The sequence below is a fragment of the Oreochromis niloticus genome, linkage group LG4, assembly GCF_001858045.2.
Source record: "Oreochromis niloticus isolate F11D_XX linkage group LG4, O_niloticus_UMD_NMBU, whole genome shotgun sequence".
Lineage (NCBI taxonomy): Eukaryota > Metazoa > Chordata > Actinopteri > Cichliformes > Cichlidae > Oreochromis > Oreochromis niloticus.
In genome coordinates, this window is record NC_031969.2 from 34,615,490 (window position 1) to 34,643,384 (window position 27,895).

At 45.8% G+C, this 27,895-nt stretch overlaps 2 protein-coding genes across 4 annotated transcripts; both read left to right on the top strand.

Moving 5' to 3' along the window:
• Positions 1–289: 289 nt before the first annotated feature.
• Positions 290–16,246, top strand: wipf2b (WAS/WASL interacting protein family, member 2b). 3 transcript variants are annotated; one of them, XM_025906502.1, is made up of 8 exons: positions 290–482; positions 2,374–2,470; positions 2,572–2,890; positions 6,405–6,530; positions 6,762–7,418; positions 13,323–13,529; positions 13,747–13,848; positions 14,082–16,246. In XM_025906502.1, the coding sequence occupies exons 2-8, from the start codon at positions 2,405–2,407 to the stop codon at positions 14,120–14,122; spliced, it is 1,518 nt and encodes a 505-aa protein (XP_025762287.1). In that variant the 5' UTR covers positions 290–482; positions 2,374–2,404; the 3' UTR covers positions 14,123–16,246. The 3 variants fall into 3 exon arrangements, with proteins under 3 accessions (XP_025762287.1, XP_013125319.1, XP_003442597.1); XM_013269865.3 differs by having other exon boundaries at positions 2,572–2,869; XM_003442549.5 differs by having other exon boundaries at positions 2,572–2,704.
• Positions 16,247–16,622: 376 nt separating this feature from the next.
• Positions 16,623–27,855, top strand: utp18 (UTP18 small subunit processome component). The gene is made up of 13 exons (XM_005469175.4): positions 16,623–17,025; positions 17,869–18,017; positions 18,125–18,220; positions 18,301–18,371; positions 18,454–18,557; positions 19,299–19,424; positions 19,502–19,676; positions 19,753–19,853; positions 25,586–25,676; positions 25,756–25,879; positions 25,987–26,161; positions 26,236–26,378; positions 27,697–27,855. The coding sequence occupies exons 1-13, from the start codon at positions 16,810–16,812 to the stop codon at positions 27,719–27,721; spliced, it is 1,596 nt and encodes a 531-aa protein (XP_005469232.1). The 5' UTR covers positions 16,623–16,809; the 3' UTR covers positions 27,722–27,855.
• The last annotated feature ends 40 nt before the right edge of the window (positions 27,856–27,895 follow it).

Here is a 27,895-nt window from a genome sequence, read left to right on the forward strand (position 1 = left end):
ATCCATGTCCTCTGAGGTCCTGCCAGGTAGGTCTTCTCCTGCCTGGCAGCTGCATCTTCATCCTTCACCCTCCCTCCGCTGCACATGCTCAGACCATCTCAGCCCCTCTGACTGAGCTGTACCCCCTCCATTTCCATCCTGCTCACGCCCAGTGAACATCTGAACATCAGATAATTTACGGAAATAAAATAACAATAATCTTATAAATGCGTTCATTTGTCTTTATTAAAGGGAAATGGGTTTAAACTTGTAATTGTGTAATAAGAATGACAGAATGCCGTTATTTTGCGCAGTGAGCATGCGCAGATGCAGCAGCAGGTCACGTGTTCTTGTGGAGAAAAATAAAGAAATCTCTGCAGAGCTGAGGCTAACGGCTAACGGCGGAGTAACGGTCCTCACGGCGGAGACTCCGGGAGTGAGAAAGCAGCCAGCGGACAGAGAGAAGCATGAGCTAGGCCACAGAGAGGCGGTGACGCTCACAGGTAACGTTTATTCACCTCAGCTGTCCGAATGTGCGCAAAGCTAACGCGCATGCTAACGCTGAGCTAGCAGACTGGACTCGCGATGGAGCTAACTCCGCATACTGATCAGCCTCTGCGGGGGGAGGAGGGGAGGGTAATATATGATTGCACGGACAGATGTTGATCACTGTGCACACAGCTGGAGGGTAGCGCGGTGAGGAGGATGAACCGTTAGCCCAGCATCCTGCAGAGACCCGGTGTTCTGACAAACCGTCCTACTTTGGCAAAATGTCCTACTGTACGTAATTTATGCACATTTCTGCTGCCACACAATAATTCCAGCATAAATTTAAATGGGTAGGACGGTGTTCTGAAAAAACATCCTACTTTGGCAAAATTTCCTCCCTAAGTAGTTTATACACATTTCTGATGTCACAGAGTAATTCCAGCACAAATTTAAGTAGGAATGACGGTTTGCCACTTAACTTTGCCCATCAGAGTATGCTTGTAGCTCATATTCATAAAGCCAGGACGGTTTGCCACTTCATTTTACCCGTTAAAGTATGCTTGTAGGTCGCATTCACAAAGGTAGCATGGTTTGGCACTTGTTTGTAGAAGCAGTCTGCATGCCAAGGTGCTTAAGTTATACACCTGTCACCATTGAAGTGACTGGAACACCTGACTATATAAACCTTGACAATGAACTCACTCCATTAGAGTTACAGTATATAGTTACTGAATATATTTACAGATAGATATATTTGACATTTACATATATATGTGATATATATGACAACGGATTAGCGTGGAGTAGCTAAATCACAGCCGGATGCGCTTAGCTTCCCCTTTTGTGTTGTGCGCATGCGCACACATTAGGGCTGCAGGATTTTGCATAAAATGAGAATCACGATTTTTTTGCTTAGAATTGAGATCACGATTCTCTCACGATTTTCTTTTCCAGTATAAATATTTATTGCACTTATTAACTGCACATCAACTTCGTAACAGTTGAGACTGAACATAAAAACAATAAATGTCTCACATTTTGTGGTTGCCGCAAAATGTTGTACTGCTTGTAATTCCGTCTCCACCGTTGCTCGACACTGCGTGTATAGAGCAGGTAGTGCAACAATAGAAAAATAGTTGCAGGACGTCACTGTGTAGCGTTTGTCTAGGGTGTTGATCATTTCCCTAAATCCCTCGTTTTGCACAGTGTTGATGGGAGCCATATCTTTAGCCAGGTGATAAGTGATAGCCTCCGTAATTTCTTTGTGCCTGCGGGAGTTCCATGTGTATAGGGAAGCGCTGTATAAGGTTCCCGTGATGTTTGGGTGGTTGACCAGGACGGATTTTCTCCTGTCACTTTCTTGTCATCCCTGACGTGCTCTCCGTTGTTTTTTCCCTGCTGGCACAGCTTCTGTATCACTTGGTATAAGGCTCCGCCCTTGTCATTTGTTGAGCAGGAAGAGTGAGCGCTTGTTTTCATGCAGATTACGTCCCGGATCAAAATGCGGTACAATCGTCGTCATCTTTTTTTTCTTTTTTTTAAAAATCGTTGTCATTTGGAATTGAGATCGCGATTTTCTAACGATTAATCGTGCAGCCCTAGCGCACATGCTCAGAAACAACGGGTAGGACGGTTTACGGGGTAGGCTAAATACCCAGAACACCGGGCCGGTTAGTCTGGAGCCCCCCCCCCTGGACCCGGGCTGGTGAGGTCCAGTGGAGGCAGAGTTGAGAAGCTGTTCAGTTGTTCAGGTTTGACCAACAGAAAACTGGTTTAAGCCACCGGGTGAATCCAGACAGCACCATCAGGGTTCAGACCTCCATCACAGGAGCAGCCGCTCACCTCTGACACAAAGAAGAACAGCATCATCAGGAAGGTAATGATCGGATTGTGTCTGTGTTTCAGGTGATCAGGTGTGTGTTGTATCAGCTGCAGGATGCCCATCCCTCCTCCACCTCCTCCTCCACCTGGGGGACCCCCGCCTCCCCCCACCTTCAGCCAGGTGAGCTATCTCTCATTCATAACTTGTGAGCCTGAGAAGACACGCAGCATGTCACAGTCTGGTTATTTAACACGTCTGACTCCACCTCCATCTCTCAAAAGGCCAACACCAGCCCCCCGAAGCTGAGCAAGGAGGAGGCCAAAGGTCGTGGCGCTCTGCTGTCGGACATCTGCAAAGGCGCCAAGCTGAAGAAGGTGGCGGTGGTAAACGACCGCAGCGCCCCACTGCTCGACAGTAAGACTCAGACACCAAAGAGCCAAACACCCCCCACAGAGCACCCATACATTCGCTTATACCAGTACCTACACCAGCAGCAGAGCCTGCCCAAACAGCAGGGGGCGCCGTCTGAGGAGCAGAAGAAGACGGTCGGAGATAAGAGCCCCACGCTGTCGCTGGAGAGTAAGAACGCCATCTTCTCTGGTACTGGAGTCAGCGTGCAGGAGGCCGAGCGCAGCTTGAAACAGCCGCCGTGTTTCCTGTCCACCGAGGGAGGGGGGGCAGACGGGGCCAGACCCACTGAGGTCAGCTGACCTTATGGTCAGCAGATCAGCTGAAGGTTTACCCCGTGACGGGGTCCTTGGGGTACTAAGCTCAGCTACGGAGCGCTTCCTTTAGATTCCTGCATCTGAAATTTGCTGATCGCTCATAACCATGTGACCAGCAGACGCACTGAGATCAGAGCTGACCTAAAGTTGCCTGCACAGCGGAGCACGCCTCACACTCATCCTGATGAATAACTAATCCTGATACGGCCCCAGTCACGAGCTCATGCTTCAGCCTCTGACGTATGTAAACATGGCGTGGGCCATGCATGTGTGACTTGTTAGTGTTAACACTTTAGTTCAGAACCTGCGCATTAAAACCACAGATTCCTGTTCTGGGATCTGTTTTCCAAAGTTACCAAAATAAAGTTTAAACATATTTCAGAACAAACGCTCAGCAGAGTTTAAACAGGAAGTGAGCGTAGGCAGGTAACACGCAGGTAATTCATCGAACCTGCTTGTGTTTCTGCTGCTGGCCAGCAGGAGCAGCCGCGTTCGACCGTGCGGCCGCTTAGCCACACAGACGGCGTTTAAATGTGACCCGGGTCCTTCGGGCTTATATGCGGTCACCCCTGAAGATCCAGCCTGTGCAGGAAACCCCGTTCCTCCTGGAGCTGTCACACACTGGTCCACACACTCCCGTCGTCAGTGTGATGTCACAGTGAGGACACAGGTGATTAATCTGACCTGGTATCAGTGTTGGGATTGGAGAGAGCGTCAGAGCGTTGACTCTTCCTCCGCGTACCCTCGGTGGCGGCGAGGTGTGAACAGCTTCAGCTGTACAGGCAGAGACGGCCGTCAGCAGCCTCTGACGCACGCCCGGTCAGTTTGTAGAAGCAGGCTGAAACAGACGTTACTGCATGAGCTGAAAGACTGGAGGAGCGATCGCTCTGCTGCCGCTCCTCCGTCTGTAGACGGCTCGTCGTCTGTTTGACGGGCGGCTCTGAAAGTGGCCGTGACTCCTCTGCCCGTCATCAGGCTCACAGGTGACCTCCACTCACACACGCCGTGTCCCCTCTGGCTCTGACTTCCTGTTTGTTTCTGTTCCACCTTTTCCTGTTTTTCCTCATCTGATCCGTTCTGTCTGTGTCGGCTTCACCCTGAACCTCCGTCATGTCTCTGCTCTAACTTCTCTTCCTTTCTCCGCCGAGTTCAGACTCACTTCAGGTTAAAGTTGCACCATGGCGGCGGCGTGCGGGCTCGGTGGGCAGGTGACGGAGCGGCTGTTGAAACAGATGCTGCAGCTTCCTGCACAGCTGCTGATGACCTGATGATGCTTTCTGCTTTGCTGTGTGTGTTCCTGCTCTGTAAATGTCTGCCGTCCACGCCGCCAGTTTCATCCCAAACCATTGACGCACTCGCGACCGCACGTACGCGACACGGCTGAGCGCTCACCTGTCGGTGGAGCTGATGTCCTGGCCTGATGCTGGTTTGCAGTACAGAATGTTTACAAGCAGGTTGCTAAAACTCTGTAACATGTCATTGAAAGCCGCGCTCGCCGTTTCCTCCGTAGACTCTGTCGGGCGACTGAAAGCCGCCCTATCACACACCGATCAGCAGGATCATTGTCGTTGTTATTTATGTAGCACATTTAACTCCAACAGCAACGTTGAACAAAGTGCTGAACAGAAGTACCAAATAACTCATATAGTGTATTAAAAGGCAGTGAATAACATAGATTGACAGTCGGAGCCTGTCTGATGTGTGGAGGGAGATTATTCCACAGTTAAGGCACCACGACCACAAACGCTTGATCGTTTCTGTGAACCAGCCTCAAACTGGGTACGGCTGAAAGCAAAAGATCCTTTGATCTAAGAGATCCAGACGGCGCATAAGGCTGCAAGAGGTCCAACAAACACCCGGGAGCCTGTCCGTTCAGGGCTTTGTAAGTCTACAGTACAATGTTAAAATCAATTCTGATGTGAACAGGGAGCCAGTGAAGACAGCGAACATCGGGGAAATATGTTCACGTCTTTTAGTTTGTGTCAGAAGACGAGTTGCAGCATTCTGAACCGACTGCAGTCTTACAAGGCAGGTCCGACCAACTGCAACATATGAGGAGTTACAATCGTCCAGGTGGGATGTAATAAAAGCGTGAATCGCCTGTTCAAAGTTTTAAAAGATAAAAATGATCTCACCTTGGATAAAATAGAGAGTAAAATTGGCCCCAATAAGGAACCCTGAGGAACACCACAAGTAAGGGGAACTGAAGAAGACGTGAAATCTCCAAAGCTCACAGAGAAAGTCCTGAACCACTATGAGGGAAAGCCCTTGGACAGAGCTTTAAAACCAGACTGAAACCTCTCCAGAACATTTTTATAACAACAGAAACATTAAACACGAAAGAAATTTTGTCTTGACTGTAAAGTAGAAAGCCAGAACATGTCCACAGCGGGTGGATGTTTCAGGAGTGAAACTGAGAGCGTGCAGCGGGATCAGTTAGCTTTTAGCTCGTACGCAGACACGCCTTGCTAACCTGCAACGGGACGAGTGGGCGGCAGACACCTCTGACCTTCCTCTACAGCATGAAGCCTGCCGAGGGCTGCACAGCTCGGTCATCCTGCTGCTTTCACTGCTGAAGGGTCGCTCTGCTTCCTGTACCCGTGTGCTCAGACCAGCTACAACTCGAGTTAGCATTTCCACTTCCTGTTTCCTCGCTTTGAAGTCAGTGGGCTTTCCTTTCAGTGTTTGAGAGGTTAACGCTAAGGCCCCGCCCCTAACAATTCAAACTCTGACTCACTGCTGCCTCTACTGGACGGTAGAGGAACTGCAGGATTGGAGGTGAATTAATTGTTCTAACCTCGCCTCGTTAACCCACTGGCTTCATGAGCATGGAAAAGGGGCGGAGCTAACTTTAGAAGCAGAATGAGCCTTCAGGTAAAGGTGAAATAAACAGACATTTTATCTCACGGGTGGGCGTGGCCACACTTCAGATCAACTTTACATCTACTTCCTGTACCAATCCCAGACTGATTATGGCATGTTTTCAGTCATCATGACGTCTGGTCTGATGGTGGTGATGTGACTCCTTCCTCTTTCGCCCTACCTGATGGATAAAATGTCTCCAGTTTGTTCCTGACTGATGCAGCCCTGATGATGTCACTGTGATGTAATAGGTTATAATCGATGTGTTTTCGACTGTTTGTTGTGCTGGCGATGATGTCATCGGAGCTGCGTGGGAGCGTAAAACACTTAAACTTAAAGTCTCACTTCATCTCACCTGTGGCAGTCTCCTGACCTCACCTGCATCCAACCTTGCGCACTAATCCATCCCATCGTCACGTCAGTGACGTCATCGTAGTGTCGTAGCTGTGGTGTCGGTGTAAAGCGGTGATGTCACACCCTCAGGAGGCGGAGCCCTCACTCATCTGTCCGATGGTTGTGGTTCTCAGAGCCGAAAGGAGGTGGAGCAGCAGCTGCAGGAGCCAATGGGAGCGGAGCAGGCAGTCCATCTGGTTCTGCTGCACCAATCGGAGGCCTGTTCACAGGCGGAGTTCCCAAACTGAGGCCAGTCGGAGGTGAGAGGTCATTTGCTACTTTGTCACTTTGTATTTTTTCAATTTCAGATCGTTTTTATTTTCAGAATTTTTTTTGTTTGTTTTTATAAAAAATCTTCTCTTAAATTTTTTAAATTTTAATGATATGTTTTATTTTTGTTGTTTATTTTTATTTATATTTACAAATAAAAACAAATGGGTGTTAATAAAGTTTTAGATGTTTGTAAACTTACCTTGCCATATTGTCCATAGATGGTGCCGCCGGTCGTTCTCCCTCCACTCGGGCTGCTGCGCCTCGCCCTCCAACCCATCGCCATGATGATGCAGAGAGCCCCTCCCCTCAGGCATCATCACCCATGGAGATATCTCGCACGCCACGTCCTTCCCTCCCTAACCTGTCTTCATCCCCTTCCCCCTCCTCCCCCTCCTCTGCAGCCTCATCCCCCTCCACCGGCATGAAGCACTCTTCCTCTGCCCCTCCTCCACCCCCTCCCGTATGTCGCAGAGGTAACGCCCCCTCCCCTCCCACCTCTGCTTACAACAGAGAGAAGCCCCTTCCCCCCACCCCCAACAACACCCCTCCACTGCCCTCCAAACCCCCACCATCTCCTAGCAACAGCAGGCGCCCTCCGACCTCGGGAGGAAACCCCATGTCCTCCTCCTCTCTGGCCCCGCCCCCTCCACCATACCGCATCACTAATGGCCCAACTGGTGGCGGTGGAGAGGCAGCACCCGAGCTGCCACAGCGCCACAACTCACTCAGCAACAAGAGGCCCGCCCCCTCACCAGGGGGCCACACCCCTTCCAGAGGCCCCGCCCCTCCACCTCCTCCAGCTTCACCTACACCTTCCCAGCAAGGTGCCAACAGGCCACCGCCCCCTGTTAGAGAGCCGCCAGGTAGAGGAGCAGGTGAGAGGTGATGTCATTAAGTTACACAGGCAGTAAGACATAGTGCTGCGGGTGCATTATGGGAAATTTAAGAGCAAATGTTCATTTTATTTTCATGAACACATTTTAATTAATTTTTTTATTTAATTTTTTTTATTTTGTTATGTAGACATTCCTGCAGTTTAACTAATTGGTGTGTGTTACCTGGCTTCATGGACAGATAGAGCTGCGTGTCATCAGCATAGCAGTGAAAATGTATGCTATGTCTTCTAATGATGCTGCCTAAGGGAAGCATGTATAATGTAAACAGAATTGGTCCTAGCACTGAACCCTGTGGAACACCATAATTAACCTCAGTGTGTGAAGAGGACTCTCCATTTACATGTACAAATTGGAGTCTATTAGATAGATATGATACAAACCACTGCAGTGCAGTACCTGTAATACCTACAGCATGTTCTAATCGCTCTAATAGGATATTATGGTCGACAGTATCGAACGCAGCACTGAGGTCTAGCAGGACAAGCACAGAGATGAGTCCACTGTCAGAGGCCATAAGAAGATCATTTGTAACTAGAGCTGGGCGATATAAGATTTTTTCATATCACGATATGTTTTTTTCATTTCAGGCGATAACGATATATATCACGATATAAGCCAAATAACTATATTTGTAAGATTTAAATGTGCCGTTGCTCACAAGTAAAATGTGAAATAATCAGCAGCTTGTTTTGATTTAAATATTTATTTCCCATAATAAGTTCAACAGGGTAGATGTACTTAAAGAACATGAGACTTCAGTTTCAGATAAACACAAAAGGCAGCCGCTAAAGAGTTTAAGTTTCAAAATAGAACAAACAAAACAGACTAAATTGTCAATTCCACTTAGAAACAAAATATTAATTCTAAAAATAAATCTTAGTTTGTTTTACAGAAGAACAGACAAAATTGACTAACTTTTGTCAATATCAAATAAACTGAGAACTAAAAGGAAATTCTCCATCTCTCCTTGTTGTACAGCTTAGCTATTACCTCAATTAGCTGCTTGAATCCTTCATTTTCGACCGTGTTTATTGGTAGCATGTCTTTAGCAAGACGGTAGGCTATGGCATTCGTTATGTCTCTTAGCTTTTTTGTCATATGGTAAGACGCTGGAGAAAGCCGACTCAATTGAATGTTGCTGCTTCGCAGGGATTCTCCTGGGTGTTTTCGATGACGAATTAGCGCTTTCAGTCTACGGAACTTCTCTGGCCCTTCCTTTCGACAGTCTTTCCGGCATTGGAACCGTCATCTGTGTTCTCTTCGGTAACCTGGTCACCCAAGCTCTCGGTTGATTTTTCTCTAGCAGGCAAACTCATTTTCTCCATTAACCGGGCTGCACGGCGGCTGGCTGCTTCCCAAACAAATACACGTGTGCGGCTTGGCACTTGTGCTGTACGTAACAAGTCACGTGACGTGACGCTGCAGCTGTGATTGGTTCGGCTCTGCGCTACTTAATTTGGATTGGCTGTGCTTTCTTTTTTTTTTTAAGACAGGAAGAGAGCGAGATGAGGTCTATCGCAATAGTTTCATTTTTCTATCGAGAAAAAGTTATTTCGCAATACATATCGTTATCGTTCTATCGCCCAGCTCTATTTGTAACCTTCACTAAAGCTGTTTCTGTGCTGTGATGAGCTCTGAAACCTGACTGAAACTCTTCAAATAAGCCATTCCTCTGCAGATGATCTGTTAGCTGTTTGACAACTACTCTTTCAAGGATTTTTGATATGAAAGGAAGGTTGGAGATTGGCCTATAATTAGCTAAGACAGCTGGGTCTAGAGATGCTTTTTGAGTAAAGGTTTAACTACAGCCAGCTTGAAGGCCTGTGGTACATAGCCGATTATTAGAGATAGGTTGATCATATTTAAGATCGAAGCATTAATTAATGGCAGGACTTCTTTGAGCAGTTTTGTAGGAATGGGGTCTAAAAGACACGTTGATGGTTTGGAGGAATTAATTATTGAAGTTAACTCAGAAAGATCAATTGGAGAAAAAGAGTCTAACTTAACATCAATGGTACTAAAAGTAGCTGTAGATAATATTACATCTGTGGGATGATTATTGGTAATTTTTTCTCTAATGATAAAAATTTTATTTGTGAAGAAGTTCATGAAGTCATTACTAGTTAACGTTAAAGGGATTGTTGGCTCAGTAGAGCTCTGACTGTTTGTCAGCCTGGCTACAGTGCTGAAGAGAAACCTGGGGTTGTTCTTATTTTCTTCAATCAGTGACGAATAGTAAGATGTTCTGGCTTTGCGGAGGGCTTTCTTATAAAGCAGCAAACTATTTCTCCAGGCTAAATGATGATCCTCTAAATTTGTGACGCCATTTCCTCTCCAGCTTACGAGTTATCTGCTTTAGGCTACGTGTTTGAGAATTATACCACGGAGTCAGGTACTTCGGATTTGAGGCTTTAGTTTTCACAGGAGCTACAGTATCCAGAGTCGTACGTAGTGAGGAGGTAAAATTATTAACAAGATAATCGACCTCTGTTGGAGTAGCGTTCAGATAGCTGCTCTGCTCTATGTTGGTACAGGGCATTGAAGATGATAACAGTGGGTGGATTATATTCTTAAACTTAGTTACAGCACTTTCAGAAAGACATCTACTGTGATAAAGTCTACTCTCCACTGCTGTGTAATCAATTATTGTAAATGTAAATGTTATCAGGAAATGATCAGGCAGCAGAGGGTTTTCAGGAAACACTGTTAAATGTTCAGTTTCTATGCCATATGTTAAAACAAGATCTAGAGTGTGATTAAAGTGGTGGGTGGGTTCTTTTACATTTTGACAGAAGCCAATTGAGTCTAATAACAGATTAAATGCGATGTTGAGGCTGTCATTTTTAGCATCTACATGGATGTTAAAATCACTCACAATAATTATTTTATCTGAGCTGAGCACTAAATCAGATAAAAAGTCTGAGAAATCAGAGAGAAACTCTGTGTAAGGCCCAGGTGGACGATAGATGATAACAAGTAAGACTGGTTTCTGAGTTTTACAGCTGGGGTGGACGAGGCTAAGCATCAGGCTTTCAAATAATAATAATGCATTGGATTTATGTAGCGCTTTTCAAGGCACCCAAAGCGCTTTACAATGACATTATTCATCCACTCTCACATTCACACACTGGTGGAGGCAAGCTACGGTTGTAGCCACAGCTGCCCTGGGGCAGACTGACAAAAGCGAGGTTGCCATATCGCGCCATCGGCCCCTCTGGCCAACACCAGTAGGCGGTAGGGTAAAGTGTCTTGCCCAAGGACACAACGACCAGGACAGAGAGGCCGGGGATCGAACTGGCGACCTTCCGGTTACAGGTGCCCTTCCCAACCCCCTGAGCCACGGTCTGTGAATTAAAAGTCTGTCTGGGTTAGGGCTGTGCGATATGACCAAAATCTCATATCCCGATATTAAGACATCTATCGTCCGATAACGATATAAATCACAAAAATGTAACATTTTCTGTAAATTCTGTGAATGTCGGGCAGCTCGACTTGCGTGAAGTGTTTCCAGCTGGGCGTCGCGTACCTGGAGTCTAGTGTTTTAACTGATGCATGAAACGATACATTTGTAGACATAGGTTGTAACGGCCGCCGTTTTCTTTGTGAGTATTTATTACACAGCGTGCTGCAGGGAAAAGCCTGTTCTAACGTTTGAGTCTAAGGTTTATTTTTTAGCACCTGACGGCTCTTTTTTGCTTCTCATCCGTAAATACTCTGCATCTTTCACGTGATTCAGTTTATTTTGAAAAGTCTCAACAGGATCTTGAGCTTTATTGTGAAAGGTTTATGTGGAAAATAAACAAGCGGACACGAGGTGGTTTTACCGTCGTTGTTGCTAACGACAACGCATAAAAACAAGCGCTTGTCCGTCTGTAGTGTGGTTATATTAAATATAAGAGAAAGAGAGAACTTTAGGAAATTAATATAGCCACTACAGTGACCATCAAAATAATGAAAAATATTGCCGTAAACAGTTTATTTTGTGACACCACGAAACAAACGATAGCGTAAAATGAAACGATAGACGTTTTTATATCGTCATCCGATATATATCGTTATATCGAACAGCCCTAATCTGGGTCTTTCGTTAATAGGCTGGTGTGAAAAATTGCTGCCACACCGCCCCCTCGGCCTGTGCTTCGAGGTTTCTGGTAGTTAGAATGACTCGGGGGTGTTGATTCATTTAAACTAACATAATCATCCTGCTGCAACCAGGTTTCTGTAAGGCAGAGTAAATCGATTTGTTGATCAATTATTAGCAAACAAGCAGTTTATTTATATAGCACTTTCAGATCAGCCCCCAGCTGAACACAAAGTGCTGTACACTTGACATGCCAGAAATGATACGTTGAACATGTTAAAAAATAAGAAATAAAAAAAATAATTAAAATAAATTATAAATATTCAAAAAATAAGATGATTATTAAAATGACATTTAAAATAATAAAATTAGCACAAATAGCAAAAACAATAATAAAATAGTATAAAAATGATGATGAGAATTACATTTAAAACAATAAAATCAGGGTCAGACTGTGTCATAAGCCAAGGAGTAAAAATGGGTTTTAAGACGTGTTTTAGAAGTGGACAGTGAAGGGGCCTCTCTAACGTGCTGGGAAAGATTGTTCCACAGATTAGGAGCAGCAACAGAGAAGGCCCCGCCCCCTCTGAGCTTCCTCTTGGACCTGGGTACCTCCAGGAGCAGCTGGTCAGCTGACCTGAGAAACCTGGGAGGTGAGTAAGGATGCAGAAGCTCAGAGAGGTAAGGTGGGGCAAGACTGTTTAAACATTTAAAAACAAACATGAGGATTTTAAAATGAACTCTAAGACATACAGGCAGCCAATGGAGTGAAGCCAGGATGAGAGTTATCTGCTCTCTTTTATGAGTTCTGGTTAAAAGTCGTGCAGCAGCATTTTGGACCAGCTGCAGACGAGAGAGAAGATGCTGACTAACTCCAAAATACAGAGCATTACAGTAATCCAAACGAGATGAAATAAAAGCATGGATTACTGTTTCAAGATGCGGCCTGGATAAAATAGGTCTTACCTTTGCCGAGCGCCTTAAATGATAAAAACTGGACTTGACAACTGCCCTAATTTGAGTGTCCAATTTAAAATCACTGTCCATCTTAAAACCCAGGTTTGTAACAACAGATTTAAAATACTCTGCCAGGGGTCCCAAGTCAATAGTGGATCGGTCACAAGGTCCACTAGGACCAAACACAATCAACTCTGTTTTGCTTGAATTACATCTTAGAAAGTTTAGGGACATCCGAGATTTAATGTCTTCTAGACATGCAAGAAGTGGCTTAATAGAGAAATTATTAAGTCATGTACTACACCAATCAGCTGCTTTACTTAGTAAAAGTCTGTTTGCTCGCTCCGGCTGTGAGCTCCTCGCTGATGTGTAATTACAACAGTGAGTGCGTGATGACGTGGGTGTGTCTGCTCTTCAGTCATGGAGCAGGTAGACCGGCTCTGACCGAAGAGCCTCTGGTTGAAGGCGACGCTGTGATCTGAGCACACGAGCTGTGGACACTCAGGGTTTAAATTAGATGCAGAGACGGGTTTAAGGTGGAAATACTGGAATAAAAGAAGTGATTGTGAGGTTTTCACCCTCAGGGAAGTTCAAATCATGTTCAACGTCAACTCTGGACGTCACGTCATGGAATTTATTTAATCGTACTCGTTCTGAAAATATTCAGATTATTTTCCTTTGGTTTCGTTTTTTTCTTTAAAAATTATTATGAAATTGTCGTAACTTCATAAAAAATTTTTAACAAATTATTTTTGATTGTTAGACAGTTTTCAGAAGTACAGCCACCTGTATTGATCACCTGTATTGATCACCTGTATTGATCACCTGTGTCGATCTCTCCTTAGCTCCTCCGGTTCCGGTCCAGACGTCCTCGAGGGCTGGTGGCAGAGAAGCCCCGCCTCCCCCTCCTTACAGGACACATGGTAGCCCCTCCCTCTCTTCCGACCCCCCGACCCGAGGAAAACCTCCTCCCCCGCCCACCCGCATCCCGGCCGCGCCTCCCCCTCCTCTCCGAAACGGGCACTCCTCCTCCGTCCCTCGCTCATTCGTGGGTGAGTCTGTCTCCAGCAGGCGGTCGATGAAGCTGCTGCTGATTTCCTCTGTGATGATCTGATTCTGATTGGATCTGAATTTGTCTCCTCACTGCTGTGTCCTCCTCCTGTCTCTCCCCTCTTCTCCTTTTATTTGTACAGCTTGTCGTGTAAACGCACACGCAGCTGTTTGTATCACACTGTTTCCGTGTCCTGACTCTGTGTCGTCCTCCTGCAGATGATTTTGAGTCCAAGTACTCGTTCCATCCTCTGGACGACTTCCCTCCTCCGGACGAGTACAGACACTTCACCAAGATCTACCCGAGCAAGGCCAACAGAGGTATGACCTCATGCATGTCTTTGTTTTCATCCGCCGTTTTTTCACGAAAATAACACAGAACAGGAAGTGATGTTAGGACGACGAATTCTGCTGAAACAGAAAGCGGTTCCGTGGATTCCTCACGTTTTATTATTTATTTATTTATTTATTATTATTACAAAAAAGAATCTGAGCAAACACAGAGACACAGAGGGAGCTCAGAAGTTTAACAAACATGTTTTTGTTTGTTTCAGTGATGCGAGGAGCTCCTCCCCTTCCTCCGGTCGGGAGGTGAACCAGGACGATCACACACCTAGACCACACACACACACACACACACACACACACACAGAGACACACACAGACAGAGACACACACAGACAGACACACACACAGACACACACAGAGACACACACAGACAGAGACACACACAGACAGAGACACACACACAGACACACACAGACACACACAGACAGACACACACACAGAGACACACACAGACACACAGAGAGACACACACCTTACATCCATCATCCTGTCTGAAGTCTGCGGCGTCCGGCTTCATCATCCTCACCTTCTCCATCGCTGCCTCATCTCACAGCTGATTGGCTGAGAGAGGTCTGACAGAGGGACAGACTGACGAGTCGCAGAGAGATGGTGGAGGAAGCACTGAGGAGCCTGATTTAAAGGGCCAGTACGTCCGTGCACGAGTCCTCCGAGATAAATGTGAAGCTCGGGAGGCGCTGAGCCTCCTCTCTGCACCATTTTCATGTTTTTAGTTTTGCACCGGCACTTTTTGTTTTCACAGACGTCTGCACAGACGCAGGACACAAGAACAAAGTCATTCAGTGACCGAGCTTAAAGGAGCCGCTCGACATTTTAGGAAACCTTCTATGAGGAGCTGATTGACAGGAGACTCGTGGTGTCCCTGAGACTCGGACGATGACGAAACATTGAGTCGCTCCTTTAACGAGCCAGACTTCAACTCATGTTTCCTGTAGGAAGCTGGATCGGGACCTGAACTGAACTCACTTCCTGTGTGAGGAGACACGAAGGCAGGATAACTGATCACCTGCACCGTCATCGTCACCTGTCGTGGTGATGTCATTGACCTCTTACCAGGACTGGAGCCGGTCTGTGAGCGGGCGGGTCTTTAAGTGCCAAGAGGGAGTAACTCATCTGGGATCAGCTGACTCCTGCTGCAGGTCATCAGGGGGTTATACCATGTTGGTGGACTGTGGGGGGCGGGGTGGAGCAAACCATCACAGACAGACTGGAAGTCTCCCACCTGCAGTGAGGACTTCCTAACTTTTTTCTTCCCTCTAACTACAGACTAAACCTGGTGCATGTTGTCTTTATCTGAGCTGCGTGTGCGTGCGTGTGTGAGAGAGAGAGCATATCATTTCTTTTTTTTAACATGCAGTGTTAAATAATTACCCATGATGCAGAGCGGGCAGGTGTGAGCAGCAGGTCGACGCTCTGATTTCAGGAGCTGAATCTTGAGTTTTGTTTGAGGTTCAAATCAGGAAGCTGACGATGTAAAATAATCTGAAAGCGACGAAGTCCAGAAGTCCTGACGAAGATTCACACAAGTAATAATGATACTAATGAAAGTTCTTGGAATAATTTGTCAGTAGAAATGCTTCAATGTTTGATGTGATAAAACATTTAATTTAAAAAAAGCTCTGAAAATAATTTTGATTTAATGCTCGATTAAAATAATAAAATGACGTTCAGAGAAAATGAGGAAGTTTCTGGAAATAAAGTCAGATTGATTACATTTCTTTGATAAAGCTGAAAAAGAGAAACTGTAACGTGTAAAATCAGGATGTTTTTATTTACCTTGTTTTCTCTAACGTGTCCGTGTCACTCTCATGTTTCCAGTTTCTTGTGACTGTATCGATATTTTTAAACGTATGTTCATGTTTGATGACTCATTTTGTTTTTCACATGAAGCCTTCTTCCTGTCGCGTCCTGAATCCTGGTCACGTGACCCATGAGCGGTTTGAGACTGAATCTGATGTGGTGCTCTGGTTTGAGGTGTTTGCGGTCAGAGTGGATTTCGGCTCCTCTTCTCTGGATCTTCGCTTGCGGTCCTGCAGCAGCAGAGTGCAGCTCAGTCTGCATGCTTCATTCTATAGCAAACTCTGTCTGATTTTGTGTTCTTTGATGATGCATTTTGAACTGCAGCAGAGCCTCCTGCCCCATACCTGGTCTGTTCTGCCTTACACACAGTTAGACTCTGTAAAAAAAAAAATACTAAAAGCTGTAACAAAGCGACCCGTGTGCTGCAGGGTGGCGGTAGTGACGGTAACAATAGTGATGATAGTGTCGGGCTGTCCTGCAGCTTCACTGAGGCTGAAGCTTCAGTCCCAGTTTAACAGCATGCTCCTCTGCTCTCAATAAACTCCTCAGCGACTCTGTGTGTCCCGTCTCATCTCCTCACACAATAATTTTTCTATGGCTTTGTTATAAAATATGATGCTGTGTAGAAATTACATGAAACATGAAGCTTTGTAAATAAAATCAAACGTTAAGTAGCTCAAAAATCACATTTTTTAGCAGCAGTCAAAAACAGAGTTTGAGATATTCTTCATTTAATCACACAAACACGATGTGAGGAGTTCAGCAATTTGAAGAGGAAAAAATAAATAACATTTAGAAAAAACGGAGAACATTAATTCAGTAATTATATTATTTGATATTTATGTGGAGACTGAGTTTAAATTTAGAGTTTAAAAAATAAAAATACATTTTCTTTTTGGCATTTCTGCTAGGGGGCGGACTTTATTTTTCCGGGTTCGGAGGTCATCTTACCGGAAGCACGTGATTGCACAGCGAGTGAGGGAAAAAAAAAAAACCAGTGGTCTCCACATGTGCAACACAGTCTGCTCCATGCTAAGAAAAGGATTACAAGTGTTGTGAGGCTGGCTTAAATTCGCAGTTTTCTGATTGGAGTTTGGTGTAGCGGACGGAACAAACATGGAGGACATGAGCTTCATTAAGCTGCCGGCCACTGAGGGCAAACAGCCGGCCAAGAAGAGGGCGAAACCCCCGCAGTCTAGCATGGAGGAGGAGGAGGAGCGGCGGAGGAACGTAAAGAACCTGGCGGTGCTGGGGGAGAAGAACAGCTCGGTGAAGCTGCTGGAGGAGCTGGTGTTCGGGGCCGAGGAGGAGCTGCTGGAGAGACTCGTGGAGGTGACGTTCTCACCAGAGACCGTTTAAAAAACAGCTCATTTAAACTTTTTTGGACACTAACTCGAAAGCCCTGCGTCTGAGACCGAGCTGCCGTAACTCTCATGAAACGCAGTTATATGTGGTAAATTCGGTTTAACTGACCTGAAAGAAAAGTCACGAAAATCTTTGCTAACTGAAAAACACTCCGTTTCCTGCGGTCGGCTTCAAATGTTCTCGCACAGACACAAAACCGTTTACGTGAAGACAAAGTTTGACATTTACAAAAGTTTGCGGGGTGTTTCTGGTAAATTCGGCTCACTTATTAACAACCATGATGTCTGTAATCTTTTCAAGCTTAGCTTGTATGAACCAAACTCCATTCAAAAGATCCCTAACTTTTGTTCTCGTGCGCATGAGCAGATATTACTCTGAAAACTAAGGTTTTCAGAGTAATATGAAGCAACCAGTAAACCTTCGGGTTTACCGCCAGACTCCATTTAAAAGTCTTCTAATTTTAGCTTCCCTCTGTTTGTGTGTGAACCAGGCTGACAATTATCTACTACCAGACTCCATTTTTAAAAAAGTCTTGTTTTTCTTTCCCTGCTCAGAAGCTGAAACTTTTGTATTTATAAGACGAAGACGACAGTGTAGGACTTTGGTTTAGACACGCTGAATATCTGAGCACCAGGTGAAGAAGAGTTTTTGTGGTGAAACACTTTAATGTCAGGTCACCTCCCGTTTGAATGATGCTGTAACACTGGGTGAATTTTTGAATGGAGTCTGGTTTGTGGAGCTTGGTGATGAATCGTGCTGGGTTCAGGTCAGGTTTTGGTTTTTCACTGATGCTTCCTGTTCCCTGAGCAGGAGGACGAGGACCAAACCGGACTCCTGCTGCTGGAGGACAAAGATGAAGAGGAGGCAAAGGAGTCTGAGGATGAGGGCGGAGTGCGGCAGGAGCTGCAGCCCGAGAAGAAAGCGGCGTGGGTGGACGAGGATGACGAGTTGGAGGAAGAGTAAGTTTTTCACAATAAGACGTGTTTTAGGCTGAAAGCGGGAAATCAAAGATGATTGTGGTGAGTGAAGACTCGCGTGATGATGCTGAGGTGTTGGTGTGTTTCAGGGTGGACATGAAGCACCGTTTCCGTAGAAACCTGATGAAAGGCGAGACAGAGTCCACCATGACCAAACAGAAACTGCAGCAGAGGATGAGGGAGCAGTGAGTACGCACGTGCACACACACACACACCTATAAACACACCTATAAACACACCTGGACGTGTGCTGCGTGTGTTTCAGGTTCCAGAAGGCGATGGGAGGAACTCCATCATGGGCGGAGAGCAGCGCCCAGAAGAGGAGGAGGAGGAGAGGTAGAATCTAAAATGTTTTTATTATTTTAAGAGTGTTTTCAGTCGACAGAAACTCAGACTCTGCGTCTCTGTGTTCCTGAAGCTGAGGAGGAGGAGGATGAAGATGAGGAGGAGGAGGATGACCTGCTGAGGAGGACGGGGAACTTTGTGGCGTCCTCGGACAGCCTGCCCAGCGGCATCCTGAGGGTCAGTGAGTCCACCAGGCTTCTGTTTGTCTTTCAGGCTGTTCCACCAGACTCCATTCAAAATATTGCTCATTTTACATGTTTGCTGTAGGTAATGGTACAGAGCAGTGAGTGTTAAACCGGTGCTGGGATATTTTAAAGTTTGTGTCTGAGAACAGGATGTGAGGCTTTGTAAAAGTTTTTTCCTGCTGAATTTGGTGTGACGTGGTTCAGAATATGGATCATTTTAGCAGCAGCACCAGTGACCGTATGAACATGGGCTTTGTTAAAAACATATTTGATGCCTCACAGCGCTTCAAGTGAATTCTGAGCTCTTCACTTGAATTTTGTTTGTTTTTACAGATTAGTAAAGTGAGGTCGGACGGCTGTTTACTGACATTTTTGCCACCAAACTTCATTTAAAATCCTCTGAATTTTAGATTCTCTTGCACAGCAGTTTCAGGCTCAGCTTGAAAACTTGGTTCAGGTCATTTTCTACCAGACTCCATTCAAAATCTGCTAATTGTGAGAGTTCATGTTGTTTTCCAGTTGTCTGGAACCCTGTCCTCAAACTGAAGCCGAAGGGTCCATATAAAAACCTGTGGCGTGCTTCCTCCCAGAGTCCATTACAAAAACAGCTGATTTATGTTCTGTAGCTCACAGGTGAATTAGTTTGATGCTGTCATTTGTTATAAACACACACAGATGAGCGCTTGTTAAAACATCAGGTCTGACTTCCTGTCGTCTCTGCGTTCGTAATCAGGTGAAGAAGTGTCTCCACGCCAATAGCGCCCGGCCGTCTGAGGACAGGCTGACCACCGTCCAGTTCCACCCCAGTGCTCAGGTCGTCATGACGGCCGGCCTCGACCAGTCCATCTCCCTGTTCCAGGTACGGTCGAGCCTCTCTGCTCAGGTGTTAGGCTCAGGTGGGAGGGATCATGTGACTTTGACCTTCCTCCTCTTCAGGTGGATGGGAAGACGAATCCGAAGATCCAGAGCATCCACCTGGAGCGCTTCCCCGTCCACAAGGCGCAGTTCAGCGTGGACGGGGAGACAGTGATCGCCACCAGCCTCAAGAACAAGATGTTCTACCTGTACGACATGATGGAGGGCCGTGTCTTACCTGTGCACACCGTCAGAGGTGAAGCGGGGTCAGAGGTCGGGGGAGGAGGAGGTTCCTGGGATTTCAAATTAAAAGTGTGTTTGTTTGTCATCAGGTCTGAATGAAGCTCGAGTGAAGGAGTTTTCCGTGTGTCCTGAAGGAGGCGCTCTGCTGCTCACAGGCACTAACGGATACCTGCACCTCCTCACCCTCAAGGTAACTCCTCCCCCTCGCCCCACCCCTCTCCTCCTGAGTCCTCCTGATAACTCAAGCTGTGTCCCAATTAGGGTTGGGCCACAGGGCTCGCAAAATCGCTAGCCCGACGTCCCGGGGCTAGTGAACTTTCCAGTCGGGCTACCAAAATCTATCTCAGCCCTGCCCGTCGGGCTATCAGAGGAAGGAAAAAATATATGTCAATGCTTTTGCATTCTTTCGGAAATGTAGCTGGGTAATTGTGTCATTGGCATCGGGGAACCACTGTCGCTATGTGACATATTGAAATCGCGTTTGAATTTGTGCTTGTTTTTTGCTTTCACTTTGCGATCGCGCGAACGGTGTGTAGAGAGCGGCAGCACTGATTGGTGAGTGACGATTAATTGCGCACCAATTCCTCTGACATCGTCTTATCACTCATTAGCTTACTATTCAAACCTGACAAGTGAAATCTCCCACAGCAAGCTTAAACATGTGAGAGGTTGATTGTGCAGAGAATCACTGACCGTTATGTGAGTACGTGTGTAAAAGCAGCAGGATTTACGCCGGTATTTTAGTTCTGCTGAGCCAAATAAGACAGGTCAGGGTGAAGAAGGGGCAGCCAAAGAACAGCTGACCACAAAACGGAAAAGTTATGACAAATCAGACTATGAGGCAAAAAGAAAGTGCAGCTTTATGGTTTCATGGACAAAAGAATTTCTGTGGCTGGAAAATGACGAGCTAAATAACCAGGGGTGCACATAAGTGGTCCGCAGCTGTCAAAATAAAAAATGCGCACCAGATAAGAAGTTGCAACGCGCGTTTGCGTACATAAGATTTTCTGGAGGAGGACAGACATTTGTTTAGAACTCTTAAAGCTGTTGAAGAAGCTCCTTTAAGCAATTACTTTGGTGTTCCTCCACCTCCAAAGAAATGTCAGAAGGAGTCCGAACCACAAAAGAAGCGCGTATTCTCGGAAAAGTGGTTGCAGGAGGTGAGCTGGCTTCAAACAAATGATGAACACACAGAGATGTGGTGCAGAATGTGCCGTCAAAATCCCACTCTAGCAGACAAAAGCAGCCTTTTATATGGACGCAAACGCGCGTTGCAACTTCTTATCTGGTGCGCGTCTTTTATTTTGACAGCAAATGCGCACCTGCGGACCACTTATGTGCACCCCTGTAAAAAACATAATGTTCTGCCGGGTGTGTTGTTGGTTTTCCCTCGATTTCTGAGTGGACAAGTGCCTTTGTTACTGGGACCAGTAATTTTAAGAAAGACCCCCATTAGAACCCATGAAAAATGCAAGAAATGCATTATTGCTCAGTCTGCAATATCTTTCCCAGAACAAACACCAATTGCAAAGAACATACTGAAAATAAACCTGAAAAATCTGTTTAGAACAGCGTGCTATGTTGCAAAGAGTGAACTACCACTGGCAAAATGTAGCAGTCTTTGCAAACTTCAAAAAAAAAAAGGCCTCGATCTTGGTTCCACTTACCTCTTACCCGTGACTTCAGTGGAAATTTCAGATTCAGGATCTGACACAGACTGATTCACAGTTCTTACAAGTTCATAGAAATGTCTGTTCAATTAGAACCAAGTATTTGAGTTGATGATTGTAATTTTTATACAATGTTGTAATTTGTGTTTCAACAATTTTTGATTGATGTTTTGTTTCCGAAACAAAACATCAATCAAAAAATTGCTCTTTTTTTTTTCCGGGCTACTTAAATTTATTTTGGGCTACCACAAACTGAAGAGTGCCTGCCCGAAGGGCTACCAGGGATTTTGAAATTTTGCGAGCCCTGGGCCATATTATGCCGTTCACGGTAATACTGGTACAATGCTAGGCAATGATAAGAAAATGAAATATCGCGATAGAATATGGGTAAAACGCGCATGTGCAGTGCCGAAAAAGCACGGCAGTAACAGAGAATGAGAATGGGGAAAGCAGATTGTTGAGTGAAACGGATGAACCAGAATTGGTTTGTAAAAGTGGTGCAGCTTAACTGGTTTGGTGTTTGTCCGTCAGATACACAACAAAGCACCTTTTTTTTTTTTTTTTGTAGAACATGCAAGCGGGCCGTCGTTATTGCCGTATTTCTCGGACTAAGGTGCTCGTAAATACAGTGGCTTGCAAAAGTATTCGGCCCCCTTGAACTTTTCCACATTTTGTCACATTACAGCCACAAACATGAATCAATTTTATTGGAATTCCACGTGAAAGACCGATATAAAGTGGTGTACACGTGAGAAGTGGAACGAAAATCATACATGACTCCAAACATTTATTACAAATAAATAACTGCAAAGTGGGGTGTGCGTAATTATTCAGCCCCCTGAGTCAATACTTTGTAGAACCACCTTTTGCTGCAGTTACAGCTGCCAGTCTTTTAGGGTATGTCTCTACCAGCTTTGCACATCTACAGACTGAAATCCTTGCCCATTCTTCTTTGCAAAACAGCTCCAGCTCAGTCAGATTAGATGGACAGCGTTTGTGAACAGCAGTTTTCAGATCTTGCCACAGATTCTGGATTGGATTCAGATCTGGACTTTGACTGGGCCATTCTAACACATGGATATGTTTTGTTTTACACCGTTCCATTGTTGCCCTGGCTTTATGTTTAGGGTCGTTGTCCTGCTGGAAGGTGAACCTCCGCCCCAGTCTCAAGTCTTTTGCAGACTCCAAGAGGTTTTCTTCCAAGATTGCCCTGTATTTGGCTCCATCCATCTTCCCATCAACTCTGACCAGCTTCCCTGTCCCTGCTGAAGAGAAGCACCCCCAGAGCATGATGCTGCCACCACCATATGTGACAGTGGGGATGGTGTGTTCAGAGTGATGTGCAGTGTTAGTTTTCCGCCACACATAGCGTTTTGCATTTTGGTCTCATCTGACCAGAGCACCTTCTTCCACATGTTTGCTGTGTCCCCCACATGGCTTGTGGCAAACTGCAAACAGGACTTCTTATGGTTTTCTGTTAACAATGGCTTTCTTCTTGCCACTCTTCCATAAAGGCCAACTTTGTGCAGTGCACGACTAATAGTTGTCCTATGGACAGATTCCCCCACCTGAGCTGTAGATCTCTGCAGCTCGTCCAGAGTCACCATGGGCCTCTTGGCTGCATTTCTGATCAGCGCTCTCCTTGTTCGGCCTGTGAGTTTAGGTGGACGGCCTTGTCTTGGTAGGTTTACAGTTGTGCCATACTCCTTCCATTTCTGAATGATGGCTTGAACAGTGCTCCGTGGGATGTTCAAGGCTTGGGAAATCTTTTTGTAGCCTAAGCCTGCTTTAAATTTCTCAATAACTTTATCCCTGACCTGTCTGCTGTGTTCTTTGGACTTCATGGTGTTGTTGCTCCCAATATTCTCTTAGACATTGTTCCCTCGGTGGGCTGGGAGGTCAGTTCCTTAATCATAATTATGCAAATTCCCATGACCATTGACCAACCTGCAGTCAGCTGAGACTGAAGAAGTCAGTTGGATGAGTGACGAAACGTTTCTCCCACAAAACGCTACGTCCAGATGAACAGATTCAACTTTTGGAGATTTACTTTCCTGGATGATTAAGAATGCATCAAAATGTTGAACATTATTACACAGGAAAAAAAACAACTACACCTAAAATAATCACAGCGTGACGCCTCTGCCTTTCTAAATGCAGGGACAGTTACTGCGTGTGTATGTAAGCGTGTAAAACCTGAAGATAGTCAGATTAACAGTATTTCTCTATCTGCCATTCTGCAATTCATCTAATGTAAACAATAACGTGGCGCACAGCGTGACGTGAAAAGAGGCACATACCTTTGACGTTGCGTGATGAACTCTGTAATCCTCGTCCACACGTAAACGCAAGAAAGGAGTTTTAAATAATCTCCGTTTTGGGTGAATCGCAACGCCGTTTACGTGTTGACGAAACAGCTGCGTTTTCAAAAATACCCGTGTAGGTGTGGACGCAGCGTAAAAGAGTTAGTAGTATATTTTATTACTACCTGTAATTTATTGCTGTTTACTTGTATTTGCTGAATTGTTTACTAAATGTTTGAGATGTGAAATAAACCGCAATGTAGCAAAATATGGGTGTGTGTGGTTGGAGGATGTGTTTGTGCGGGGGGGGGGGGGGGGGGGGGGGCGAACATTTTTCTTGTAAAAAAGGGGGCCTGGCAAAAAAAGTTTGGGTAACACTATAGATCAACTTAGCTCAGAATATATAAAGCATATAAACAATTACAGCAATATGATGCAACAAACACAGCAGTGCTACTAATCCAAAATACTCAAAGCTTCATAGAACTGAAACAAACATTTATTTTTAGCTCCATTCTGCTGCTGATACATACTTTAGGTTTCTGAATATTAAACTTGTTGCTGCCTTTCATAGTGTGTAACTTGAAGGCCCTGAGTACTTTCTCCCACACTGAAAACACTGGGATGATCACATTATTTGAACATTACCTAATAAGACTGATTCAGGACAGACAATTAGTTATGTTAAACTTTCCTAGCAGTCCTTCACAAACAGGGAACAGTCTGTCTATTCTCTCCATCTGTCAGCTGCTGCTGGCTCTTCCTCCTCCTCTTCCTCACACACTGCTGAGTTTGTCCTGGTGGATCATCAGGGGTGCAAAGCCTCACAGATGATGTGCAGCAGTGGGTCCCTCAGTCTGTCCTCACTCTGGACACTTGCAGTCGTCACACATGGAAATCAAATGTGTGATAAGCTGCAGGATTCAAACACAAGTGTAACTTATAAATACATGTTCATACTTTTATTCCACAATCAGAGAGAAAGAAACAGAGAGAGAGTGCAGGACAGACAGACAGGTGACAGTCTCAGGTGTACACACTGCTACAAAACAGCACAAGAGAAGGAGGATTTAGTGTTTGTGTTATTACGAGTGCTAAACAAGAAGAGTTCCAGATGGTCCAGTGGACACATGTGTGACTCCTGTGATTAAAGCATCTTTCTTTCAGCTTAACGAGTGAACCGTCAGCTCATTCAAACACACGTTAAAGTCCGTTTGGCTCGACACCACCGAACAGAGGCAGCAATATAACATAGCTAACATTAACAGTGCAGTGAATCCTGCTTGTGCCGTCATATTCAGGACTGCAAACCGAGCAGCATCACTGACTTTCAGCTTGTTGTGTTTGTGGATATATGACTGACTTTAATTATCCATAAAATCATCACATTCTCTGTAAGATTAAGGTCGACTATATATATATATTTAGAAGTAGAGGCTTTAAAACCAAGTTACCGCTGAAAGTACAAACATCACTAATGTCACATAACTTTCCCGACATGTGGCCAACAGTAATGTTTTAATGTTCTTAAACATTCGCACATAAATAAGTGACATAATATTCAGTACTTACTTTTGAAAGTTTACTCTTTGGCCGCCCCGCTTCAGCCGTCCGCCATTTTTTTTTCCGAACAAAATATCCACACCCACCGCTGCGCTATGAATTGTGGGATATATAGGACCACGAGGTCTACACCAGACCACACTTCAAATTTGGGGAAATCGACGGCGCATTTGTCGACTGCATTTGGAGTACACTTCGAATTGGGACAGCCGTCGTCGCATCGCTGTGATGTAAGCGGTCTCCAAATGCGCACTACGAAGCGTGCGGTCGCAGGATTGGGACACAGCGTAGCTCTGACAGAGGCGGAGCTTGCAGTGTGACCAATCAGAAGCATGGACAGGTGAACTGATGAAACTCTAATATTAGAAAAATCTGTGTGTGTACAGACAAAGGAGGTGGTTCGCAGTATGAAGATAAACGGTGATGTCAGCGGCGTCGCGTTCTCTCCTGATGGCAGCAAAGTCTTTGCAAACTCGGGTAAGTCGAGGAAAAGTGGGCGTGTGTGTTCCTGCTCTTGTCATGTGATTAATCTGTGTGTGTGTGTGTGTGTGTGCAGAGGATGGGGAGGTGTATGTGTGGGACATGCGCAGTAGTCGGTGTGTGAACAGGTTTACGGACGACGGCTGCGTGAGGGGAACTTCCATTGCCACTTCTCAAAACGGGCAGTACCTGGCCTGTGGGTAAGACACGCCCTCGTAACTTGCTGCTCTCTGATTGGCTGAGAGCTGTGTGTTAGTTATGGTTAAAGACGCCGGAGTGCTCAGTGCTGAGCTCCTCTCTTTTTCAGCTCTCAGTCGGGTGTGGTCAATGTCTACTCCCAGGAGGTGTGTCTTAATTCAGCCAATCCAGAGCCTCTGAAGGCAGTGATGAACCTGCTGACCTCAGCGACCGCCCTGACCTTTAACCCCACATCGGAGATCCTGGCCATTGCGTCACGCGCAGAGGACGAGGCCGTGCGGCTGGTGAGAGACGGCAGTGATGATGATGATGACGATGATGACGATGAAGAACATTAACAGTTTACCTGTGTCCTCAGGTGCACCTGCCCAGCCTCACCGTCTTCTCCAACTTCCCCGTCGCCAAGAGGAAGGTCGTTTATCGAGCCAGCTGCCTCGACTTCTCCCCGCACAGCGGTTTCTTCTCACTGGCTAACAACAAAGGCCACGCCCCCCTCTTCAGGTGAGACAGTCTGTGGTCACACAGGCGTGACCCTCTGGGGTCCGGGTTTTTTAGCCTCTAACTCTTCTTTGTATTTGCCCCGCCCTGTGTTCAGCGCGGCCTCGTGCGTCTGAATGTGCACGAATTTCTTCAGTGTGACAAACACGATTCAGCTGAAATCGCACACGAGCGTCAGACCTGAGTGTGTCGCACGCCAGCATGATGTCATAACTGCAAACAAAAACTGTTAATAAACTATTTTTACAAACCGCTTACCTGAAAACGCCGTGATGGCCTCGGGCATGTCTTCAAACCCGTTACAGAAGCAGTCACAATAAGACGCTGCACAAATTCTGTGTCACTCCAAAAAGTAGTTCCTGTCCACCACAAGGCAGCGGGGCAGATCACAGCCCTGAAACCTGAAGGTGTATCCCTCCTCCTGTCCTCTACTTGGACGCAACTTTTACATCTCACCTGCTTTTGGTGGCAAAATCACGAATCCCCAAAACGCGCCCTCTCTCTCTCGTCCTCACCAACTAATGCTACGTGGTTTTTTTTTTTTTTGTTTGTTTTTTGTTTTGTTTTTTTATATCATGTTTTGATTGGTTCATCTTTTCCACAGCGCGTCTTTGTCCCGTCTCCCGCCCCTCCCTGAGCCTGGAGTTTTTCCTTCCCACTGTCACCAAAGTGTTTGCTCATAGGGGGTCATATGATTGTTGGGTTTTTCTCTGTATGTATGATTGCAGGGTCTACCTTACAGTATAAAGCACCTTGAGGAGACTGTTGTTGTGATTTGGCGCTGTATAAATAAAGTTGGATTGAGCGCTTGTCGCAATGAATTGATCATGTGATCGGGACCCCGTCCGTGGACAGCAGAGGAGTTTAAAAACGGCAGCATGGACGTTTCTGTGTGATCAGCTGTTAATACGACAGAAACTCAAACAGGAAACTGAGGGTGAAGTCACCGCCACCACATACAGGTCGCCTCAGCAGCAGTGTGACGTTTGGAGGCGGAGCTCGGATGCCGTGTACGCTGTCTGCTGACCCCTAATGACATGACAGCTTTTACTTTGAAATCCAGTTTTTCCCGTTTGGAGAGACCATTGTTCTTACAAAGTGACTGAAGCAGCTGCAGCGAGTTCTCGGGGTGAAGAGCGCCCCCGTGTGGTAAAGAGCTGGAACAGCTGAGAGCACGCCGGAGCGAGTCTCACACACACATTTACATCCATGACACACTGACCTCAGCTGGACACACTTAGGCTTCTGTGAGACGATTACGTGTGTGTGTGCGTGTCACGTTCCCGTACATGCTAACGTTGACCCTGCTCTCTGTCTCCAGGTTGCTGCATTACAAAGAGTTCTGAGGGGAGGAGCTTCGAGCACGAATCGGACTGTTTCTGTAAATACTGAAACCTGCAGAGGACCAATCAGTTGCAGGAGGCGGAGTTTGTTTTATTGTTTGTATGATGTGATTTCATAAAGACTCAGGATCCCTGCAGTTTCCTCCGTTTGTTCAAAACCAGTTTTATGAAACACTG